The sequence below is a fragment of the Diabrotica undecimpunctata genome, chromosome 8 (assembly GCF_040954645.1).
Source record: "Diabrotica undecimpunctata isolate CICGRU chromosome 8, icDiaUnde3, whole genome shotgun sequence".
In the NCBI taxonomy this organism is placed as follows: Eukaryota; Metazoa; Arthropoda; class Insecta; order Coleoptera; family Chrysomelidae; genus Diabrotica; species Diabrotica undecimpunctata.
In genome coordinates this window covers 37,897,146-37,922,013 of record NC_092810.1, presented here as the reverse complement: position 1 = coordinate 37,922,013, position 24,868 = coordinate 37,897,146, and the positions used below count along the sequence as shown (strand labels likewise).

The following is a 24,868-nucleotide window of genomic DNA, read 5'->3' as shown; positions in this document are numbered from 1 at the left end:
GAAAATGGAGTTATCCTGTAAGAAATCCTCACATGTCATTCCTAGCCTTCCTCAGTGCCTAGTACCTCGCAAGAAGTTTCACTTCATAACAAACCAACACAAAAATATCAAACCACTATTTCAATTGACGAAAATATTTCAAATTATTGACATAAATAGAACAAAAAATATTACTCGGAAACGTTTTCTAAAAACAAGCTCAAAGTCTGAGAAAGCGAAGAGGAACTAAAAACAAAAAATATAAAGTTATTCTACTTCTAGATTAGAAAACTCGCTATCCTCTACTTCACAATAAAAAGCTAACTTTCTTAATGTGCCAAGTTGTTGCACAAAAGCAAAGCCTTAACAAAAACTTAAAAAAACTTACATGTCCACAAACCTGCTGTTAGTGACATGTACGAAAATAAAAACGCTAAAATGATCTACAAATACAAATAGTATCTATTTACTACTACAATGCTAGTAATCAGAATGAAAGAGCCCTCATATCTGTTGTTTTTCCTTTAAAGCATAGCATGCAAGAGCACATCATTTTTTTGTTTTTACAAATATTAGTTTAAGCGGGTCCATGCAAACGTTAAGACATCTCGAAGTTTGTCATATGTAACTGTATTCACAATAACAATACGGTATCCTATGGATATTATCTTTTCGCATATGTCTATAAGGTCTATACAGCCCTTGCTGTCCAATTTTGGACATAGGCCTCCTCTTCCTTCTTCCACGTCTCTCTATTGTAGACAATTTGTATCCACTTCGGGCCTACGTGTTTCTTCAAGTCATCTGACCATCTCATTTGTGGTCTTTCTCTTTTTCGTTTGCAACTATATGGTCTCCAGTGTATAATCATCTTATTCCATCTGTCGTCTTTCTGTCTTATGGTATGTCCAGCGAACTTCCACTTAAGTCTTGCTATCTGCATTAATACATCGGTCACTTTTGTTTTGTTGCTGATCCAAGAATTTCTTTTCTTGTCTGATAGCCTGATGTTCAGCATTTGCCTTTCCATGGCTCTTTGGGTCTTTGCTATTTTTTCCATGTTTTCCTTTGTAAACGTCCAAGTTTGAGAACCGTAGGTGAGAACAGGAAGTATACATTGGTTGAAGACTCTTGTTTTTAAATATTGGAGGTATTTTCTATTTTTTAGTATATTGGAAAGTTTTCCGAAGGATACCCAAGCCAACCGTATCCTTCTATTTATTTCTCCGGTCTGATTTTCTTTATTTAATTTAATTAGTTGTCTCAAATATATATATTCTTTTGTTCTATCTTTGTCCGTGCTATTGTAATTATTATTTCTTCTGGTTGGTTGGTCATAATTTTCGTTTTATTATAATTCATTTGTAGACCTATTTTTGTTGATTCGCTATTTAATTCATCCATCATATTTTGCGATTCTTCCCTTTTATCTGTTATTAATACAATGTCGTCTGCATATCTCAAGTGATTCAAGTATTGGCCATTTATGTTGATACCCCGTTTTTCCCATTATAATTTTCTCATAACATCTTCCAAAGCTTGATTGAATAGTTTGGGTGATATAGTGTCAACCTGTCTGACTCCTCGCCGTATCTTAATGGGCTCCGTTTGTTCAACTATTTTAATGGATGTTGTTGCTTGATCATATATATTGGAAATTAAGTCCGTAGGATTCCGTAGTCCGTAGTATATATATATATATATATATATATATATATATATATATGTATATATATATTTACGGTAACAATTGACTTCCCACATGTAAAGTTGTAGGTTCAATTGGCTTCCGCTGGTCAATTGGCATCCGGTATTCGGATGCCAATTGACCTCTTCAAAATAATATCAGAAACGCATAGTGGATGATATTATAAGGCTCTTTACGCGATATGAACCCGGAATCCAATTGGACCGTTTTTTGATTCGTAAATAAATCGTAGTTCGAGGCAAAAAATAAGCAGCGCCACCATCGATTTGTGTATATTGAGTTGAAGCGATATTCATGTCGTTACAGCTTAGCGGTTCAATTGGCATCTACAGGATGTGATACGATTTTGGAAGCCAGTTAGTCACTTAGATTGTCTTAGATTCCAGGTTTATAAAGGTTCGAGTAACATCTGGTCGATTCGCGTTTGAGTTTAATTCTTAGAATGGATATTTTTTGTTTAGTTTTTGGATTTACAATATATTATTGGTTTTATCTTACTTTCTTGTTATCTGCAGTCTTTTATTCTTTTTGAAAGGTTTTATAACCTTATTTCTCAGCGCCATGTGTATAATTTTTTGAAGCACATTGCTAAAACGTTGTGTATTAAAAAGCATTTAATGTTAGGGGTTGTAAATGCATTAAAAATGTTGTGAATTTTGAAAATGTGGTTTGGCGTTGTGTTAATAAGATTCTTTCGTTAAGATGCTTAGTTTTTATCTATCTCTGGTTATGCTTTGTCTTTTTTTCTGTGAAAATATTAACTAATATTATAATTGTGAGTGTACGGTGTTTGTCGGCTTGTTTTTTTTCGCATTCCCTGTTTAACTTTTTAACCGATCATATTGATTATTTTTGCAATTTTGACAGGGACACAAATAAGCTCAGATGATACATTTTATTAAAAAAAGTTGTATTTTCAAGGGAAACTTCTCGGCAGAAGACGCCATCACAATCGAATCGAGGATAAAAGCTAGTATTTTATATGTAAATGAGAATGCAATCCACTCTTAACTGATCAACATTTAATATGTCATCACAGGTGTTCCGTGTGCAATGCTGCCAGGTCACCCATGTACAGCTTGGAACAACAAGAGCCATTTGCTGATCGGTTTAGGTCACCGAAACCCAACCAATTATGATTGGATCAACAGAAACAACTACTCCGTGGGCTAATACCCCTACCGGCATTGAATTATACTATTGATCCAATGGTCGCAGAACAACACAACCCATCAAGTGTGAAACGCCAAACAGCTGTTTCGGTCCGCCAGACCTTATCAGTGACGCTTGGCTTCTCCATTGGAAAGTTGTCCGTTCTGCTTAAGGGGACAAGGTCCTCTGAATCTCAAATGTAAATGAGAATGCAATCCACTCTTAACTGATCAACATTTAATATGTCATCACAGGTGTTCCGTGTGCAATGCTGCCAGGTCACCCATGTACAGCTTGGAACAACAAGAGCCATTTGCTGATCGGTTTAGGTCGCCGAAACCCAATTAATTATGTTTAGATCAACAGAAACAACTACTCCGAGGGCTAATACCCCTACCGGCATTGAATTATACTATTGATCCAATGGTCGCAGCACAACACAACCCATCAAGTGTGAAACGCCAAACAGTTGTTGCGGTCCGCCAGACCTCATCAGTGACGCTTGGCTTCTCCATTGGAAAGTTGTCCGTTCTGCTTAAGGGGACAAGGTCCTCTGCATCTCAAATGTAAATGAGAATGCAATCCATTCTTAACTGATCAACATTTAATATGTCATCACCGGTGTTCCGTGTGCAATGCTGCCAGGTCACCCATGTACAACTTGGAACAACAAGAGCCCTTTGCTGATCGGTTTAGGTCACCGAAACCCAACCAATTATGTTTGGATCAACAAAAACCACTACTCCGAGGGGTAATACACCTACTGGCATTGAATTATACTATTGATCCAATGGTCGCAGATCAACACAACCCATCAAGTGTGAAACGCCAAACAGCAGTTTCGGTCCGCCAGACCTCATCAGTGACTCTTGGCTTCTCCATTAGAAAGTTGTCCGTTCTGCTTAAGGGGACAAGGTCCTCTGAATCTCAAATGTAAATGAGAATGCAATCCACTCTTAACTGATCAACATTTAATATGTCATCACAGGTGTTCCGTGTGCAATGCTGCCAGGTCACCCATGTACAGCTTGGAACAACAAGAGCGTACAAATGTCTGCTCGAAGGTACATATTGCAGCTTACTACTTTTTAATAAGAGACGAGTAGGGGAGCTGCAGAGATTACCTTTAGATATTTATTTAAAACATCATGATTCTCAATCTTCTAAAGAGTTTGAGAAAGTCCTAACAGAAACCGAGAAAATTTTAGTTCACTCTTTAAAACGCATAGTAATAAGAGGTAAGAGAGGTAGAGGCGTACCTGTTCTGTTTGACAAATTGACCAAAAGTGGAGTTGACACTTTAATTAAATATAGGAATAATTTTTTTACCTCTTACAACGAATACCTATTTGGCATACCGAATACTATTAACTGCATCAGTGGATATCATGTTCTCAGAAAGCATGCTTCTAAGGTGTTGAATGATGCAAACAAAATCACTACCCTCACGTCAACTCGCCTCAGAAAACACTTAGCAACAATAATACAAATTTTAAAAATGGAAAAGGGTGAACTAGAACAACTAGCAAAATTTATGGGGCATACCTCAAAAACTCATGATGAGTGGTATCGTCTCCCGTCAGACATTTACCAAACCGCAAAAGTTTCCAAAATATTATTGCTCGCTCAAAACACTAATATTGACCAATATAAAAATCGAAATTTAAATGAGATTGAAGTCGATAACGAGATATTGGAAGACGCAGAAGAAGCTGATAGTGACGAAGAAAATACTAATCAACCTATTCTTCAACAAAATGAAGTAAACATCCCGTCACAAAATAGAATACAGGAGAAAGGTAAACGTATTTTAGTTCCATGGACAAAAGAGGAAAAAGAACTTACGCAAAAATTCTTTGCACGTCATATTAAGAAGAAAATTCCGCCAAAAAAAAATGGAAGTTTTAAATTTGGTAGAAAAGTATCCAAATGTTTTTAAAAACAGGAAATGGGACACAATAAAAGTATTTGTACAAAATAAATATAAATCACAATAATTCATTCAAGTGATTACGAGTTTCAATAAAATATTCTATTACAATCCTTTAGTTTTAATGTATCCTTCATTACTTTCTTATTGAATTAAACCTAATTTTATTAACGTTTTAAAACGTCGTCATATTAATATTTTCTCTTGGATTTTGTAAATCCAATGAAATGTTGTAGATAGAATTTGAGGTTGGACAAACATTCATTTTTTCTTAGCTGTTCTAGTTTTAAAATAAAGTTTCTAACTAGTCTATGTTTCTAATGGTAATAGTGGGTTTTGTACAATTGCTAACGTATAGACTTTACCTATTTTACGTTTTTATCGAGGCTATTTTTTTTTAAATAAACCCGGTGTGGTCAATGTTGATTATTTCCATACGACATGTGAGTCCTAAAGTAACGGATAAATTCAATATTTTTGTAACTAAAAATATTTTGACGAAATCCTCGTACAGGTCGATTTTTGTTTTTTGTTGTGCATTTTTTCAATATAATCTTTTTATACAGGGCGTGTCGTGTAAGAGTAGCCAATACCAACTTTCTTATTTTAAATACAACACCCTGTATATTATTATATCTTTTGATTTCTAAGAATATTCTAGATAAAATTTATATTCAATCTTCTATTCCTATCTTTAACTGTTTTTGAGTAATCGAGGTTGGAAAAGTGACAATTGCTCACAAAATCTAAACAGTTCGATCTAGAGTAAAATGGTTTTTATATTAAGACAAAAGCTTTTTGTATTTACAAAAAGCTTTTGTCTTTATATTGATTCAGGGTATACAGCCAACTATTGGATTTGGTCCATTTTAATTAGTTTTTATATTACTATCTTAGTTTTTAATATGCTATCTAGTGGTATTAAATAAAAATAAAATACGAAAATTGTCGTGGTCGGCCCTAAATTTCAAAATTTGTCATTTTGAATATAATCCTATCATCTCTGGGTTTGATACCACTAGATAGCATATTAAAAAGTAAGATAATAATGTAAAAACCATTTTACTCTAGGTCGAACTGTTTAGATTTTGTGAGGAAAAATACACGAAATGTCACTTTTCCAACCTCGATTACTTAAAAACGGTTAAAGATAAGAATAGAAGATTAAATATAAATTTTACCTAATATTCTAAGAAATTCAAAAATATAATAATACACAGGGTGTTGTATCTAAAATAAGAAAGTTGGTATTGGCCACTGTTACACGACACGCCCTGTATAAAAAGATTCTATTGAAAAAAATGCACAACAAAAAATAAAAACCGACCTACATGAGGATTTCGTCAAAAGATTTTTAGTTACAAAAATATTGAATTTATCCGTTACCTTAGGACCTCACTGTATATAAATCACAATGGATCATTTTATGTACCATTATAGGTATGTGCCATGTATAGCCTTGATAAAGACTTAAAATAAAGTAAAAACATTGGCAAATTTTAAACATTAACTAGGTTTTAATTGTCCCTAACCCACTATTACCATTAGAAGCTATTAAGTGGACACTACTCCTAAAACTTTGTTTACGTTGAAAGCTATGTATCGCCATTTTAAAAAGAGAGACCAAGAAATTTTGTAAATTATATGTTTGCAACTGTGTTTCTTACAAAAACCTTTTGTATGTATAAAACTTCTTTATTATTCACTTCTAATGAAGTTAAGAGATAAAATACTGATTCTGAATTTTGTTTAAAAGAAGTGTACCTTTAAACATTTGATTTTCAACTTCTTCAAAGTTACAGTAATTTCAACATCTTTTCAATTCTTGAGTACTTCAATTCCCAAGAGATTTCAGTAATTTTATTTTATTTTTTTCTACGTAGGGCAAACACAACCATGAGATATAATCGAGACTCCATATATTTCAAACTAGGTTGATTTTGATAAAATTGGTTTTTGTTAGGTATAGATAATAATTACCTATGTAGTGCCTTCATAACAGGTAATTCTTATTTTTATGTTACAGCCTTAAAATAAAACATACATTATGTCGAATAAATTTTGATATATTATTTATTAACAAACGGTTAAAGAAAAACAAATATGTGTTAAAATACGACTCTTTTTTAATTATTGCTTTTCATAGTATATGGACATAATATTTTATCTCTTTTTAATGTAAAAGAATCTGGTTCGTTTTGATTGTGCATCTATTATTATATAATACCACATCAAACCAGATTCAGTGACGTACGAGAAGTATGGGCAGAGGAAAGAAAAATACACACAGTTGTAAGAAGTCAGATACCAAAAAATAAAGCAGAAAGTTATGTGCACTTTGCGTTCGGCAATAATGTGCCTGTTGTCTTAAACATCTTCACTTGCAAAAATTTTCACAGTGAGTGTTATCAAATGGTCGTATACTCTTATAAGTACTTTTGTTTGCTTTCTAAGTATTTTTCATGGACTTTGAATTTGCTAAAATATTGGAAAGTGTCATCGAAAATGCAAATCGAAGAGAAATACGAACAAGAACGAGAAAATACAGCCCATATAGCCCATAATGCGACGTAACAGCCCAAGACATGAAGTTACAATCATTGTAACATTTAATTTTAACATTTAATCCTACTATACCAGAATTTCTTTAGTAATACCAAATAATTCATTACAACAGAGCTCTTTTACTCAGGGAATAATCAGACTAGAAGTTGTTAAAAGACGATAAAACATTTTTAAATTACTGATCTTAAAAAATGTAAAATAAAAGTATTTAGCAAATTAAATCAAATTTGAAGCTGTCATAATTTTAAAAGAAAAATATTCAATCTCGAAAAAAGCAATTGCCTGCCTACAATTTATAGATAAGGAGTAATATACTCTAACAAGTTAAATTTTTAAACATCCGTTTCGACAACAAAATATTACAATGACTGAACAGATGAATTGACTCAGGTAGAATTCCACCGAAACCTTTAGGTATTATTGTCGACTTGAGTCATAAACCAATGGATGCTAAAGGTCCAAAGCCAATCGATGCCAAAGAAACCGCAACAGCGATTGATGCCAATTGGTACCGCAACAGAATTCGCTGTATATTGTGGCCCTTGAATATTCACGGATGCCAAATGGGAATACTTTTCGTCCAGAAGTCAATTGGTACTACAAAGAAATATATATATATATATATATATATATATATATATATATATATATATATATATATTTCTTGACTGGTCTGTCTCATTATTAAGAGGCCACTCTATATAAAATCTCGACTGTCAGTGCCAAATGTCCATATCGTAAATTGTAGAACTAAGTGGAGAAATACAGAATTTGAAGTCCTCGGGAATCAAATTAAAGTTTGGCATAACTTTTTAATGGTATATTTAGCACTAAAGAAAAAACTCCAGAGAGAGCCTAAAGTTAATTAAATTCGGCGTATATTCAAAGCATCTGATAGGCTGCGGATATATGGAAGTTACCGTAGTAAACTGAAAACATTAGTCACAAAATTATTAATAACAATATTGTAAAATCTGAACTAATATATACCGTAAGTCTGACGGATCTTTGCACATTGTCATCATTCGTATTATACGAAATAAACTAAAACATTTGAGCCAAATTTACATCGGTTATAAGAATTAGAAAATAGCTAATATTACAATGGACGTTTGTATACATCACTTGTATTTTATTTATTTAATTTTTAAACCTGGTTATACATTTATCAACGTAATTTTCCAAGTTTTGGAAACCTACAGATACCTGTATGTTACCTGTTGAACAGATAAAAATGGGTTCAAAAGGCCTTCCATTAATTTTTTCTAATTCGAAATACTCCAACACATTTAAACACGTTGTGGTACTTGAGAATTCAATGATTTACCAAGCACTCTAAAAATAAAAACCCTTAAACAATATTTTATATTACTTTGTTGATGTGATTTTAGTCATATTTTAATAACTTAATGTTAATTTAGAGGTTAGAATAAATATTATATTTGTCATTAGCTAATAAATAAATTATTACCCTAATAAATTAAACACGAAGATGAAGGTTAGTCATTATAACAACTGTTTGTTAAAAAAATATGTATATTTAAAGTACGAACAAGGATTAAATATTTAAATGTCACGAGAATAATTACATATGTATCATCTATTAACGCCTTTATTTTTAAAATTTTGTAATATTTTCTTAAACTTGCTTAATTTACATGAAAAGTATGCACAAAGGTAAGCTTATTACTTAGTTTAGATGATAGACGATAGATGTAAGCTTTGCTTGACAGCTTTCAAATACCCACTGAATAAAGGTCAGTACTTATAAATTTATTTTACAGGATAGACAATTCAATATATAAATTAGTCTATACTTCCATGTCGCAACACGAACAAGTCTAATGCTTGTATTTAATAGTAACAAGACCTTTACCAGTCGGATATTTTTAGAACTACCCTATTAGTTGTCTAAATCAAACTACCGCTGGTTAATAATTCTTCATAACTGTTTGTGTCACCAGGAACAAGACGGTCGTATTCTCAGCAACTTCTTTAAAGCTATCAAGAATGCCGGTCCAGCTGGTGAAGATTTCCTTAGGACTTTAGACAAAGGACACGACATCACTCTATTTGCTCCCTGCAACAAAGCATTGGAAGGAGATTTGATTTTGAACACGATCCTCCAGGACACACCGAGGTTCTTGGACATTCTTAGGATGCATTTGGTGGTCGACAATAGGTTGTATGTTGAGCATATTCTACAGGAAAGTCAAATGAGGGTAAGTTTTCGAAATAATTAACGTGTGAAGCTTGAATCAGGTATTGCTAGAAATTGAAAAATGTGTAATAGAACTTGGTTTAGTATTTTAGTTTTTCAATCCTCATTGTTAATTGTGCTAATAAAACCACGAAAATGCAATGAATACATTTGATATACTATTTTAATACATGAATTACTCGGAGGGGCTATCTAGCAGTACTGCTTTTTTTTGTCTTTCGACTTTTCCTTCAGTTCTGTTACCATGTGCTGAGTTCTCAATAAAGACGAGACATATCATTTCATGGTAAGAATTTAGACAGACTTTTAGAAAGAAAATATATGCATGGGTGCTTTTTCGTGCCTACCATACTGCGATCCTTTATAAAACAAATATAAATTACATAATCACATTCTGTATGTATATATATATATATATATATATATATATATATATGTATATATACATATATATGTAAATATATATATACATATATACATATATATGTAAATATATATATATATATATATATATATATATATATATATATTGATTTATTATATCATATTATATTATATATATATATAAGAATTACTGGATATTAGTGACTGTCAATATAAACAAACAACACAGTTTATTAGGGTTGCAGTCAGAAAATTGGCCGGGATGGTAATGAAACACTCTTATGACTTTTTGTCTAGCTTTCGGAATGGTTTTATTCCTTTTTCAAGACACTGTAATAAGAAAAACTGTAAATATTTATAAAATATCACAAATCTTCAGTGCAACTTACTAGTCGTTGAAATTATTTATAAAAGCATAGACACTCAACATTAATAACACACACATAAAATATAAAATAGTGGACAAAATACATTTTAAAATTCTTTAAAATTTAGGTAAAAATAGTAAAAATTTTGTTGTCATCTTTTACTGGTGTGTTTTAACTCTGGCACATAGAGAACAAAAAGAAAAAATCCTATGATTAAAAAGTAATTAGGTGTACTTAATATCATATTTCTTTTTAAGAAATACTAGAGGCCCATCTTAGGTGATTTTAATTTTTAAACCTGTCTTAATCGTATGCAACATGTTATACATATAACTGTAATTTGTGTGGGTACGGGTGCAGGTAGATATTAATTTTATTTTGGATGTTTTTCCAGTAAGTAACAGTTTATCTATGTCTGACTTTTTATTGATGCAAGATGTACTCGATTTTATGGAACACATTTCCAATATATATATATATATATATATATATATATATATATATATATATATATTGAAAGGCTATATATAGGGCGCAATTGTACAATTCGTTAAACATTCCGTGTATGAATCGGTATCATTAGCATCTTATAATGTTCTTTCAGCTTAAACCCTGCTTCATCAAAGATCCGAGAAAAATACTAATTCATACACAGACAGCTGGCGAATGTCTCTGCTTGTTTCCTAGAAGTCGTGGTAGCTGCAAGAGGTGCCACCTATTCTGATGACGATGAAAACACGATTTAACAAAATCGGTTTCGATCCTTTTGAGCTATTCTAAAATTGCAAAGTTGACAATTCAGCAAAAGCTTTGCTATCACTATGGAATCCATAATATGTGCTACCAACTAAATAATTTTTCCAATGGAGTCAACTATGGACGAATAGAAAAATATGATACCACCGCTGTCACTAATCTTACACTTCTTTAAAATCACTTTTAGTGAAACAGCAAACAATATTATAATATTTAATAACAACTTTAACTGAATCACGGAACTATTCAAAAACTCAATTACTACTGTTACTTGAACTATCAACTTACTGTTTATTTGCTGACGTTCCAGGTATATCGGAATATTTCGATGATCTGGAACATTCTAAAATTTTAATACTTCTTCATTTTAGTCAATGGACTTTTTCTATATATCTTACGGAACTGCCGTAACAACATTTATAATTCTAAATGGAATTTAGTCAAGTGTGGGTAACGTAATTTATTTAGTGCAAATGACCATTATGTGTAATTTTAAATTATAAAAATACAAGATATTCCGCACTATATTCAGTAAACTAATTTTCAAAGTAGGACCTATCCAAACATTCCACTTACATCGAGTCCCAATCAGTGCCTTCTAACGTTGAGTAACTCATAGCAGGAAGAGCTTGACGCCTGGAAATGGGATTATTATAATTAATGTTGACGCAGACCATTGCAGCGTTTGGTACCTGCCAGGGTTGGAGTATCACGAGAATTATCTGTCTTGATATCTGGATTTTGCATATTTTATTATTCGCTTTAATACTTTTAAAGCTTGTTTCTCATTAACTGATGGAATTCATGCTTTTAATCGGCGTCCCGATAAGCTAAGGAGGCAATACAAATCTAATAAAACTAATTTGGTTAATAGAAAGAAAAGAAAATGTTTATGTCCTGTTTAATAGTAGTCCGTAAGGATGTCCGTACTGTCATCGCCAGTTAACTTGGCGGCGCGCACAAACCGAAAATTGCTTAGTGGCTTAGGTGGTGGTCTTTAGTCTCCTCCCAGTTATCAGGTGCGTAACACTTAAGTGATTTGCGGCTATTATTTTTCAGACTTCTTGTTATTTCGGATAGTTAGTGTATTTGTGACAATTTCTAATGATGGCGTTGAAAAATAGTAGAAAGAATAATTCTGTTATTAGTGGACAATCTCGGGAGATTATATTTAATGTGTTTAATTATTTCAAAAATATTAAACTCGAAGCAGAGACCCTAAAAACTGTGAAAGAAAAGACAGCTAAAGCAACAGGTAAGTTTGTACTTACAATAAATTAATTTTAATTAGACGACTTCTAAATAATAACAAAACCGCACTACGGTGGTCTATTCGGACCAAAAATAACTCTATATTTGTATTTCATTTTAATTATCTATTATTTTTAAAACACAATAGTTCTATTTCTATTTATAAGGCATTTTCTTCCCACTGGTGGAAATATTTTGTTTGTTTATGTCTACCTTGTATTAAATTAAAATAGATCAAAAATAGGTGAATATTTGACATACTTAATAATGTTGATAGCTTACCACACTTACAAAAAATTTAAATTATTCGTTATTTTACAAAAAATTATCCAGAGTTCAGCAAAATTCTATTACACATAAAATACAGAAAAATTAATCACGTGGATAGTTTCTTAGGTTTTTTGCTGGATACACAACTCACAGCAAGCTACAATATGATACATGTATATTTGCAAAATTTCGGGTTTCCCTTTTCGTACAGTATTTTCAATGCTCTCTTTTACCTATGAAAAAAAACCTATGACAAACAAACCTATGATTTGTTGACAAACCTATGTATGTATGACAAACCTATGATAGTGGAGGATTAGGTTGATTTTGTGTCTGCATTCCAGATTATTGCATAACAGTTTGTCGAATATGCGAAAGCAAATATTATCCTCGACGGGTGTAATTTCCTCAACAAAATAATTGTTTGCCTACGTTTGGAAGAGTATGTCATAATCTCACAGGTATTTCCCTCACTATAGTCGAAGTTGTTATTTCACGTAGATTTTACTAAAAGACATTCGAGACATTATAATATTTACTTATTTAGTGTAAAAACATGTAAAATGTAAATAATAATATTGAAATAATACCTACAGTTAATGGATTTTGGGAACAGCTATGACCTTGAAAATGCCACAAAGAATATAACTAAAAATCTCTTTTCTTACTCAGACTCTTTAAAGTCTTTTACAATATTTTAGAATCGAAGATATGTAATTATATTATTAATGTATTGGATTTTGACAAGAGCTATGCATTATACCTATTTAGTACACAAGATTATGTGAAATGTTCAAGGTCATAGCTGTTCCCAAAATCCATTACCTCTACCTGTATAATTTGTTTACGATTAAAAAGACATTAATAGATTACGTCAAATTCAAAAAAATAATACTTGCTAATGACATAAGTATTTGTATAATACAGTTATATAGCAAAACTGGTCAAATATTTCTCAGTATTTAAAATTTGGTATTTAAAACCCATTAAATTAATGACTTTCTCCTAATGACTGATTATGAAACCGGGCGTTAAATTAGTTAGGACTAGTGTAATATATTGTGTACTGTCTTTCGATATGGCAGTAAATATAGACATTTTTATATACCTACATCCTAGATAAAATAAATCACTATAGTTACTAATTCTTTTACAGGCATTTCCATCAGAACAATCGAAAGAATAACAAGCGAGGCAAAATGTTCTTTGAAAAATACCGGCAGAGTCCATTTTTCCAGTCCAGGCAAAAAACGAGTCAGTAGATCAATAATAGATTTGCCGGAATACCAAATAAGCGACATTCGCAGAATAATTTACGATTTTTATAAAACAGAAAAATGTCGGGTTAAGGTAAAAAAATTAAAACAAAAAATTCACAACGATTTGGATATCACAATTTCACAAACATCTTTAAGGCGACTTTTACGCAAAATGCAATTTCGTTGGAGGAAAACCGAAAACAACCGAAAAGTTCTTGTAGAAAAAAGTGCAATAAGAGCTTTGAGAATAAAATATCTCAGGCAAATCAAATATTTTCGGAGTCAAAATAGGCCAATCGTGTATGTTGACGAGACCTACTTACACAGCGGTCATACTTCTTCAAAGAACTGGACTGACGAATCAACCAAGGGGTTATTTTCAAATATTTCCAAAGGTCAACGACTAATAATAGTGCATGCCGGTGGGGATATGGGATTCATAAAAAATGGATTATTAATCTTTAAATCAGGTTCAAAATCAGGGGCTTACCACTCTGAAATGAATTCAGACAACTATGGAAAGTGGTTACAAGAACATTTATTACCTAATTTACCTGCTAACTCGGTATTAGTTTTTGATAACGCACCTTATCACAGCATTCAGTTGGAGCGGGCGCCTACATCAAACTCAAACAAAAATCAAATGATAGAATGGTTAATGCAGAAAAATATTTCATTTACACCTAGTGCTTTAAAACCTGAACTGTATGAAATAATTAAATATCATAAACCTCATTATGTAAAATACAAATTCGACGAAATTCTACGTGCGCATGGCCATAATCCTTTACGTTTACCTCCTTACCATCCTGACCTAAACCCTATTGAACTAATATGGGCTACAGTCAAAAATAATATAAGGCAGAAAAACGTTACATTTAAGCTAGCTGACGTACAAAAACTCGCCGAGGAAGAATTCACTAATATTGATGCAAATGAGTGGAGAAAACGATGTTACCATGTCATTAAGAAGGAAGACGAGTATATGGACTCTTCCAGTACAGAGTTTTCTTCTTCCGAAGATGAAGATGAAGAAAATTATTAACAATTAATTTATTTTCAAATAGATACCACTTTTCAACACTGGTACTTATTTTAGTGTTATAATAAAACCAAAATATTAAAATTAAATAATTACTGTGTTGCATTTATTTATACAATATCCTCCATTTAATTTGAAACACAATATCAACGTAGATTTGTGAATTAAATTCAGTCATTATTGTATAATTTGTTTACTAACTTAAATAAATATTATAAACCAATGGCTTACTATTTAAATTGAATAAAACAAAATTACAATTTCATCTTTCTAATAATATATTAAAGCTTGCGAAAAATATTACTTTTTTAATTGTGTAATAATTATTTGACCTATACCGCTACGCTACTGAATATACTTATCAGAAATAGTAAACCAATAGGATAAATCATAGGGCGTAAACATAATTTATTTCTCTGTGACGTTGTGCGTACTCTCTCGCCAAGTTAGCTGGCGATGATTGTATCTATCTGAGTATTACCGTCCGTGTGCCTCGGCTAGTCAGTGCCTTTATTAACGAGTTGGTATAAACATTATTAAATGCCCGTTCAATATCTAAAAAAGCTGTCATTGCTATATTTTTGTTTTCTATTGACTGTGAGATAAGTCTATTTAGAATATTTAACCCTGAATCCGTAGATTTACCAGATTGGTATGCATGTTAATGATTGCTTAGAGGATTATGGTTTAGCACTTGGTCTCTTATGTACCTATCCAGAAACTTTTCCAGCGTTTTTAATAGAAAAGCGATAGTTTTATCAATCAATATGGCTATGTTAGTTCGAATACTGTACCAACCTTAGACAACTATTTAACTTTAACCTTTTGTCATATTTCCGGTACCACCCCTATGCTAAACTATTTTTGAGGAGCTTATATATGTGTGGTATCAATGCCTTCGATCCCATATTCAAATGTATCAGATATATTTTTTATTTATTAAAAAATATCCTTTATAAACGGTATATATATATTCTAAAAAAAAAACCTTTTCGTGCTACATCACAGAGCGTTTTCGGATTAATAAGTTAATTATCCGTGCAATTGCTAGGTATGCATAAGTGAAGCCACTAAACATGTGGTTAAAACTCCTTTAAATTATATTAAATGTGTTAGTTATTACATTTTTGTTGATAAATTCAATTGATGTTGAAGTTTTTTAACAGATTCACTGCATGGTAACGCGGACTCCCAAGAGTTGCTGACTCTGAGGCAAGGTCTCTTTATGGGTCATGGTAGCAAGTACCTAGGATCCACAGAGTGACTTCTGAGTTGCTACCTAGGACTCTTAGAGAGACCTTGTCTCAGGGTCAGTAATCCTTGGAAGTCCTGCGTTACCATGTAGTGAATATGTTTTAAACTTCAATATCATTTGACTTTATTAACGAATATGTTATAACTAACGTAATTAATATAATTTAAAGGGGTTTTTTCCTACATATTTAGTCACTTTATGTATGTATACCTTGCAACTGCACTGATGATGGACTTATTAGTCCAAAAACGTTCTGTGATGTATTCCGAAACGGTTCTTTTTAGAATGTACGTTTTATAAAGGATTATTTGAATAAAACTTTTGTGATTTATAGTATAAAGCCAACTAACGTTCATTCGTTTACCAAATTCCCATCAGTAAACATGAGCACGTGTTGATATTCGCCGTCTCATTCAAGAGCCTATTAAATATAATTTATTACCTTAAGCGAGACAGATTCTCAATGTACAGATTCCAACTTGCCAGCATTTTAAATTCAAATTGTATCGTGTTGATTTTTAAGTTAATATGTTGTGTTATATTTATGTTATAGTTATTTTTAAGTTATTTACTGGTCGTGTTATTTTTTAGAGTTTAGTTTAATTGTGATATAATGATTATATTTGAAGAAATTCTTACACTAACAGTTTTAAAAGTAAATATTTTTAAAAAGCATATTATACATAGGTCGTACATTAGTATGACCCTGTTTGGCTTACACGTGGTTCTATTGATGATTGGGAATTTGTAAAATGAATAGGGTTTACAGGAATTTAATTTTCCTTGTGGATATCGTGGATATCGGATATATGCCATTTGTTCCTGGAGACCTACATGGTTTAAATTTATTTATAGCCCATCTAATTTGGCTTGGTGATTTCTGTGGCTACTTTTCAGTCTCTTGAACTTGTCCTAGTCGGCCTGTAGTCTATGTTGGTTTACCTATCTATATCATTCAGAATATTTGAGGCCAGAAAGTGCGTGTTTATGAGTTTTCTAAATCTTTCCTCTTTGGTCTCCGTAAATTCTCCATCAGCCTTCTTTATGAAAACTACTTCTTTAGTGGTAGTACTATCCTTTGCCAGGACTTTATGGATTCTAGAGCCGGCCGAGATAACTTTAATCTCATTGCAAAACTCTCTCCCTGAATTCATTTTGGCGTTACAAATTTCTTTATTGGCATATAGCATATTCTTACTGATATTTTCTACTTCTACTATTGGTAGCCAGATCTTGTTATATTCATAAGTTTGTTATTACATAATTATTTGCTTCTTTTAATTCCAGCTTCCTTAGTTTTTTCCTTTAGGATCTATTTCTTTTTTTCAATCGACTCTATGTTCATTGTCACAAGCATATTTATATGTCTGAGATGTATTAAATGATCTATTTTCAATTTAATGTTGGTTAACTTCTTCTATCCTTTGAAACTATTTACTTAAAATTCTCAATGGACAATAATTTTTTATTATAGTACATATTAATAAGATTTTTCCTTGTAAAAATGCATATTAGCTGAAGCAATATTTTGGGCTTTGTCATACAACAATATATTTATATTATTCCATAAATAAATTATAAAATATTATTGTCATCTTTAGCTACTTTCTAAATTCTTTCTAGCATTTACCTATCAAAATTTCATATGCGTACCCCTGTCACTCTACGTCACTGGTCCATCTGCCCACTCGCCGTTCTAAATCCTAATCTGATGATTATCAAACGCTACGGGAAGGTGTTTAATGCAAAGTAATTGAATTAATTTATCACACTGTACGTACAACAGTATACCGCATGCATGACAATGGACTTATACCAATGTAAAGAAGATTAAGGGTGAGAATTATACTCCTCAATGCAGAAAACGGTGTAAGAATGACAGTAAATAAAGAACACAAAACAAGCAATCATAAATTTATTATTAGGGAGTATTATTTTAAAATGTATTCAATTGTATGTACGAGAAGTTTAGTTTGAAGCTTTTCGCAAAAATCGACATAAGAAACTATTAGGTATACCTTTTTAAATAACTTGTAGGGAGTATTCCAGCGAGTTTTCATTTTTCAAAAGTCAAAAATAAGATTTGTCTTAACCTAAAAAATATTTTAACTGCCTATAGTGCATTTGAAAATTATTGATAACACAAATTTTATAGCAAAGGTCTAAATAGAGGGAATCAGAAAAAACGTAATAATGCAGAAAAAACGTAATAATTGATACCTTCTTATCTGAATTTTCACTCGACTTGAATGACCACCCTGACAAACCTCAAACTGCACACATAATACATCATAAAATGCAAATTAGCAAACCCTTAGGGATTAAGGGCTCACTGACTAACTGAACGCCTCACTGACGAAGAACAAAAAATTATTTTAGTATAAAAAAACTAAAATCTCAATATTACGTACCCGCATTAATATTTATAGAAATACTAAATATTGGTTTAGGACATTTCCTTACAATTTAATAATAAATATATTTCGGGTACTAGCGTCTTATAAACTATAATTAGTAATATGAATATATAATTACATACCTAAATACATAAGTTGTCTTCTTCCGATAAGGAGGCATCATCATCAACAATTTTTTCATTTCCCATAGAAATAATAATTGATTCTATTGTTTTCTCTATTTACATAATGTCGAGCCAGATAATAGCAGGGAACATCTTGAAGTTTAAATGTTGTATTATTTCTCGCGACATATCCCTTCATTTGAGCCCAGACTAGTTCTATGAGGTTAAGTTCACAGTGATAAGGTGGTAATCGCAACACTTTAACTTTATGTTCTTTTGCTATTTCATTTACAACATTCTTAAATGTTGGTGAATATTGTTTGCATATTTATATTTTTTACTTGCCTCTTCTTCACTGGTTTCGGCGTGAGGGGGCGTGTCGTCGTTTGTAGCTTTTCTTTTTTCGTGATTTGTGGAAGGAGTGTGTGGATTTTAATATCGGTATTCATGTTTTGTTTATTCTTAGTCCTTCTTTTATCCGATTAAAATTATTTGGATGCCTATATATTTCCACCGCTTCCCTATGTAACCGTGGGTTGTACTGTGATGTTTTATCCAGCATCTGCGTTTCTTCAAACAATATCCGATGTTCTTCGCTTCCCAAAGTGTGTTCGGCAACGGCATATTTGTCGATATGTCCTAAACGACAATGGCTTTTATATTCGTTTATCCTTGTCTTTGTGTTCTTTTTGTAGTTCCCACATATACCATTCCACATGTGCATGGTATTCGGTATACTCCGTTGCTAACGGGTCCCGTTTGTCCTTCACCGATCTTAAACAGTCCTTGATTTTCTTTGTTGGCTTGAAAATGGTCTTAACATTGGCTTTTCTTTGGTCTTTACATTCGCCCAATTCTGTCTGTTACCCCCGATATATAGGGCAATAACGCTGTATAAACAGCTCTAGAAACATTGTTGATCGCTTTATGTATTTCTCTTCTGGTATAACCATTAGAGGTCAGCGCTTTTTCAATATAAAGACTTTGCAGATGCTGTGGTTCACAAATTATCTTCGCCCTCTCCTCCAGAGTTTTGATGATACCTTGTTTTTGGCCTGGATGATGATTTGAGTTCTTGTTTAGGTATCTGTCCGTGTGTGTAGGTTTTCGATATACTTTATGTCCTAAGTAACCTTCCTTTCGATGTACTAATACATTTTTTACAATAAGTTTTTCTACTCCGTGACCCCAAATCATAAAAGTGTCATCGACGTATTTAAACCATACCCTTGGCTTGTATGATGACTCCATTACCCTCCTCTCTAGATGATCCATGAAAAGGTTGGCTACGACCGGGCTGAGTGGGCTTCCCATTGCTACTCCATCTACCTGTTTATAAATCTGGTCTTCCCATGAAAAGTAGGTGGTAGTAAGGCAAATACGGTATCATTCCACCATATCCTTGGAAACTACTCCCTCAATTAAATTTAGAACGTGTTCTAGGAGAACTCTTGTAAATAGGGAAACAGCTTTAAAGCTAACAAGAACGTTTCTGTAAAGATATTCCCTTGATCTTCTCAATGAAATGGGCAGAGTCTTTCACAAAGGCATCGCTTTTTTCTATGTGTGTTTGTAAAATATTGGACAGATATTTAGCAAGGCTTAAGACGAAGACCCTATGGAGCTCACAATAGGGCGTAAAGGTACATCGTCTTTATTTATTTTCGGTAAGCCATATAAGCGTGGTGGGACTACTTCGCTGTTGCATATTCTTGACTTTGTATCCTCTGGTATGGATAAAGATTTTATTGTCTATTGATTTTTCCTAGGGTGACTGCTGTGGGATCTTTTTAAGTCTTTTATATACGCAGGATCTAGAAGATTTTGTATTTTCATTTTGTAGTCGGTTGTCTTCATTACGAGGGTGGCGTTTCCCTTGTCTGCTGGTAAAATTACAACATCTTTGTCTGCGTTTAACAATTTTATGGCACGTATTTCTTGGTGACTCTGGTTATTTTTCGGTATCTTAGTTTTATGCAAAATTCTCGCAGATTTTGTACTTATTTCTTCAGCTTTTTCGATTGGCAAGTTGCGAATCGCAGACTCGATATTAGCGATGATATCTTCCTTGGGTATAACTTTAGGTGTAATCGCAAAATTTCCCCCTTTGGCTAGCAATGATGTTTCGGCAGGAGTTAAAAGCTTATCTGAAAGGTTGACTACTGTCCTTTCTGTGTTTTGTTTTGATTCTACCTCCTTATGTTTGGTTAAGCGTTCGTATTTGTTTTTCTGGCGTTCAGTGTTTCTTCCTAGTTCATTTTCCATTTTTCTGTAGCAAATGGATTTAATCTTATTCCAATCTGCATATTTCAACCTGCTGCTCAAAACGTAAAACAAATCTAAAAGCTCCTTGTCAAATTCCGTCTAGTGTCGTGTATTCGTTCTCATAAATTTACGGATTGGCTTCTTATGTATACAAATCTAAACTCACTTATGTCCAAATTTAATGAATTTATAAGTACTGTTCAACTTTTAAAACATCACATTATTCTTCTAGCAGAAACGTGGCTTAATTCTTCTATTCCCGACGCTCTTGTAAACATTGATAATTTCACTATATTTCGTAGAGATAGAGGTACTCGTCGTGGGGGAGGAGTATGCATCTATTTAGCAAATGAAATTACCAATACTTTTTCCATTAGTAATAAAACAATAGACGTACCCGGTATAGAAATTATCCACTTACTTATTACTAATAACTCTTTCATATTTAATATAGCTTGCATATACCGACCTCCGGATACAGTACTTACTCAGGACAATATACTTATTAACAAACTTGAGGAATTATCATCCCTTGAAAATCTTATTGTTGTTGGAGATTTCAATTTTCCAGACATAAGCTGGCCCATTATTTCCAAAACTGATACTATCAATTCCCAAAATTTGTTTAGAAACTTTGTCATGAACTCAAATTTATCACAACTGATAACTGAACCTACAAGGTTTAGAGCGAACAATAATCCTTCAATTTTAGACTTATTTTTCACAAATGATGATCAACTAATTTCTACACTTGAAGTGTCCTCTCCTGTGGGTCTTTCTGACCACTCACTTATTACTGCTCACATTCAATTTAGTTTAACACCGCCTTGCAAAAATAATTTCGTAACGTATGCCACTACTGATTTCTTTAATGTAAATTCAGTTTTAACCCAGTTAAACTGGCAATCTATTTTTCTTAATCACTCTGATCCATCGTCAATGTGGGACTCTTTTCTTCATACTGCTATTACAACAATTTCTGATTATACAACCGAACGGCAGCTATACAGAAACCGACTAAAACCTTGGATTAACCTCTCAGCTACACATTTAATTCGACATAAGCGAAAGCTTTGGCGAAGATATAAACTTACTGTCCCTTGATGATTTTCTCGCCCACCGTAATTTTTCTAACCGAGTCAAACAATCTTTGCTAAAGTTAAGAACAGAATTTGAAGAATCTATCATTGCTAGTGGTAATAGTAAAAAAGTTTATCGGTACATTCGTACATCTTTATCTTCTAAAGTCTCCATACCGTTACTTCAAAAAGCTGACGGGTCTTTATGTTCTTCGAATGACGAATCTTCGGAATGTTTATCGTTATTCTTTTCTCAGGTTTTTACAAATGAACCTAACGATACCATTCCTCAAATAATGTGCCCACGTTTGTCTAAAACTCTTGACAATATATCTTTCACACCGGATGAAATTAAACATCATTTAAGGAAACTACGAAATAATTCATCACCTGGATTAGACGGACTCACCTCTTTTTTCTTCAAACAATGTGCAGAATCTGTAGCCATCCCTATATCTCTTATAATGAATGCTTCTTTTAATCAAGGTTCTCTCCCCTCGTCCTGGAAATTGGCTTCGGTTACTCCTATATTCAAGAAAGGAAATAAACTTGATTGCAATAACTATCGTCCAATTAGCCTGGTTCCTATTGTCGGCAAGGTCATGGAATCGATTATTTCAGAAGCTATGTCTGAGTTTCTTCTTCAAGAAAATATCATCCCTCACCAACAGCATGGCTTTATCAAAGGTCGTTCAACGATCACAAACTTACTTCATTGTGTAAATGATTGGTCATTATCTTTACACAATCGGAATCCTGTCGATGTAGTCTACTTAGACTTCTCCAAAGCTTTTGACCGTGTTCCAAAACGTCGATTACTAGCTAAATTGGATCACTATGGTATCCGCGGAAAGTTGAACATTTGGATTGAAGATTTTCTATCCGATAGATACTTCAGGGTTCGTGTTGGGGAAGACCACTCACTAGATAAGCCAGTCAAGAGTGAAGTCCCACAAGGATCAGTACTTGGACCGCTACTATTTTGTGTCTACACTAGTGATCTTCCGCTCATCGTATCCAGTAAGGTTTCCATTTACGCTGATGACACGAAATTATATGTGAATCCAACTATTAACCAACATGTTCTTCAACAAGATCTTGACGCAATATTCAAATGGTCCTCAGAATGGTTACTTCCGCTTAACATTGAAAAATGCGTTGTTTTACATATTGGCAAAAATAACCCATCACTACTGTACTTTATTAATGGACATCCCTTAAACTCGGTAACCTCCCACAATGATCTCGGAGTGATAATTAATAGTGACTTAAATTGGTCTGATCACATAGTGTCGGTGTGTAAACGTGCAAAGTCGAAACTGTTTTTGATCCGTAAATGTTTTACACGTATATCTCTAACTTCTGTTAGTAAACTTTACTCAATATACGTTAGACCTATTCTTGAGTTTGCCGGACCAGTGTGGAATCCAGATCTCATTCGCGATAAGATCCTACTTGAAAATGTTCAGCGTAAAGCTACAAGACTGGCATACGGTCGTGTAAGACCTAACTATGAAGATAGATTATCCATGGCTCATCTTACGACATTCGAGCAGCGACGTCTTCGAGGTGATCTAATTATGTCGTTCCGTATTTTAAAACATAACTTTGGGAACCTAAGCACCATATTCACTTTGAATCAAGACGAAAGGTTAAGAGGCCATCGATACAAATTGAAAAGGGAACAAACTACTGCAAGGTCCAGAGTGAACTTCTTGCCAAATAGAATCTTTAATATCTAGAACAATTTGGATCAAGACACCATATCGGCAACTAGTGTTAACATCTTTAAAAATAAACTTGATAGTGGTTTATTTTATTTATAGGATTTTTTTCTTGGACAGCATTATTTATTTATTGTCTCACCATTCAACTTTTGTATGATATACTTAATTGTTTATGTTTACTTAACTTTATAATTTTTATTAGTTTTATAAGGATGTTTTTTATTTTTGATTTTTGGGCATAATAGGAGCTCGCTCCTCTGCCCTTATTTGTAATATAATAATAATAATAATAATAATAATAATTACAAACAACACTTATTGATGTGGCGATACCCAACACCAATAATTTACGTGTTAAATACAACGAAAAGATCGCCAAGTACAGAGATCTAGAAATACAAATCAGGAGACAATGGAGAATGGAAAGTACCCAGACGATACCCATTATTCTTTCTACCACTGGAGTCATCCCGAAGAGCCTCCTAGAAAACATAAAAAAGCTGGGTCTAAACGAACATCTATATAAGATTATGCAGAAAGCTGTGTTACTTTTGACGTCCAGATGCGTACGAAAATTTTTGGGAGATACACCGACATACCAAGTCACCTAGGACTCGATAACATGGAAAGAGTCCCACCAGAGCTCAATCCTTTTGATACCGTAGGTATCTGGGATGAGTGAATTTTCCCCTTAGAGGGAGTGTGAGCCGTATGGCTAAATCTGGATAATAATAATAAGCCTGTGGGAGTTTTTTGTCAGTTCTTCTATCAGGCGCGGCCCCCTGCGAATGGGGGATGCTCTCTGGGTATTCGTAGCGCAGATACCCAGAGGGTAGCAGGGATACCTGCCGTGGAACAAAAACTGACACCTGGCAGTAGGTATAAAATGCACACCCATGATAATGGAGTATAACAATTTATGTTTAGGGTCGCTGCCTGGGGATCGCCAGGGCACGTCTGGAGCCGGCGCTGGACGTGACAGCATGCGGGACGTCGGTGGCAGGGTGTTGAGGAGGCGGGCCCCTGTCATACAATCAGCTACAGCCCAACAAGAACAACAACCACAAGCGAGCCAAACAACAACAAGAGCTCCGCTCGCTGAAGGTGCTGCGCTGGAACATCAGCCGGCGCTCACT

At 33.2% G+C, this 24,868-nt stretch overlaps 1 protein-coding gene across 3 annotated transcripts in view; it reads left to right on the top strand.

Annotated features, from left to right (window-relative positions):
- Positions 1-24,868, top strand: part of Fas1 (fasciclin 1 Fas1 domain-containing) — a 304,785-nt gene that overhangs the window by 244,648 nt on the left and 35,269 nt on the right. For all 3 annotated transcript variants that reach the window (XM_072540109.1, XM_072540108.1, XM_072540107.1), the window contains one exon: positions 9,299-9,556. In XM_072540109.1, the coding sequence (XP_072396210.1) occupies positions 9,299-9,556 (258 nt within the window). The remainder of the gene's footprint in view (positions 1-9,298; positions 9,557-24,868) is intronic.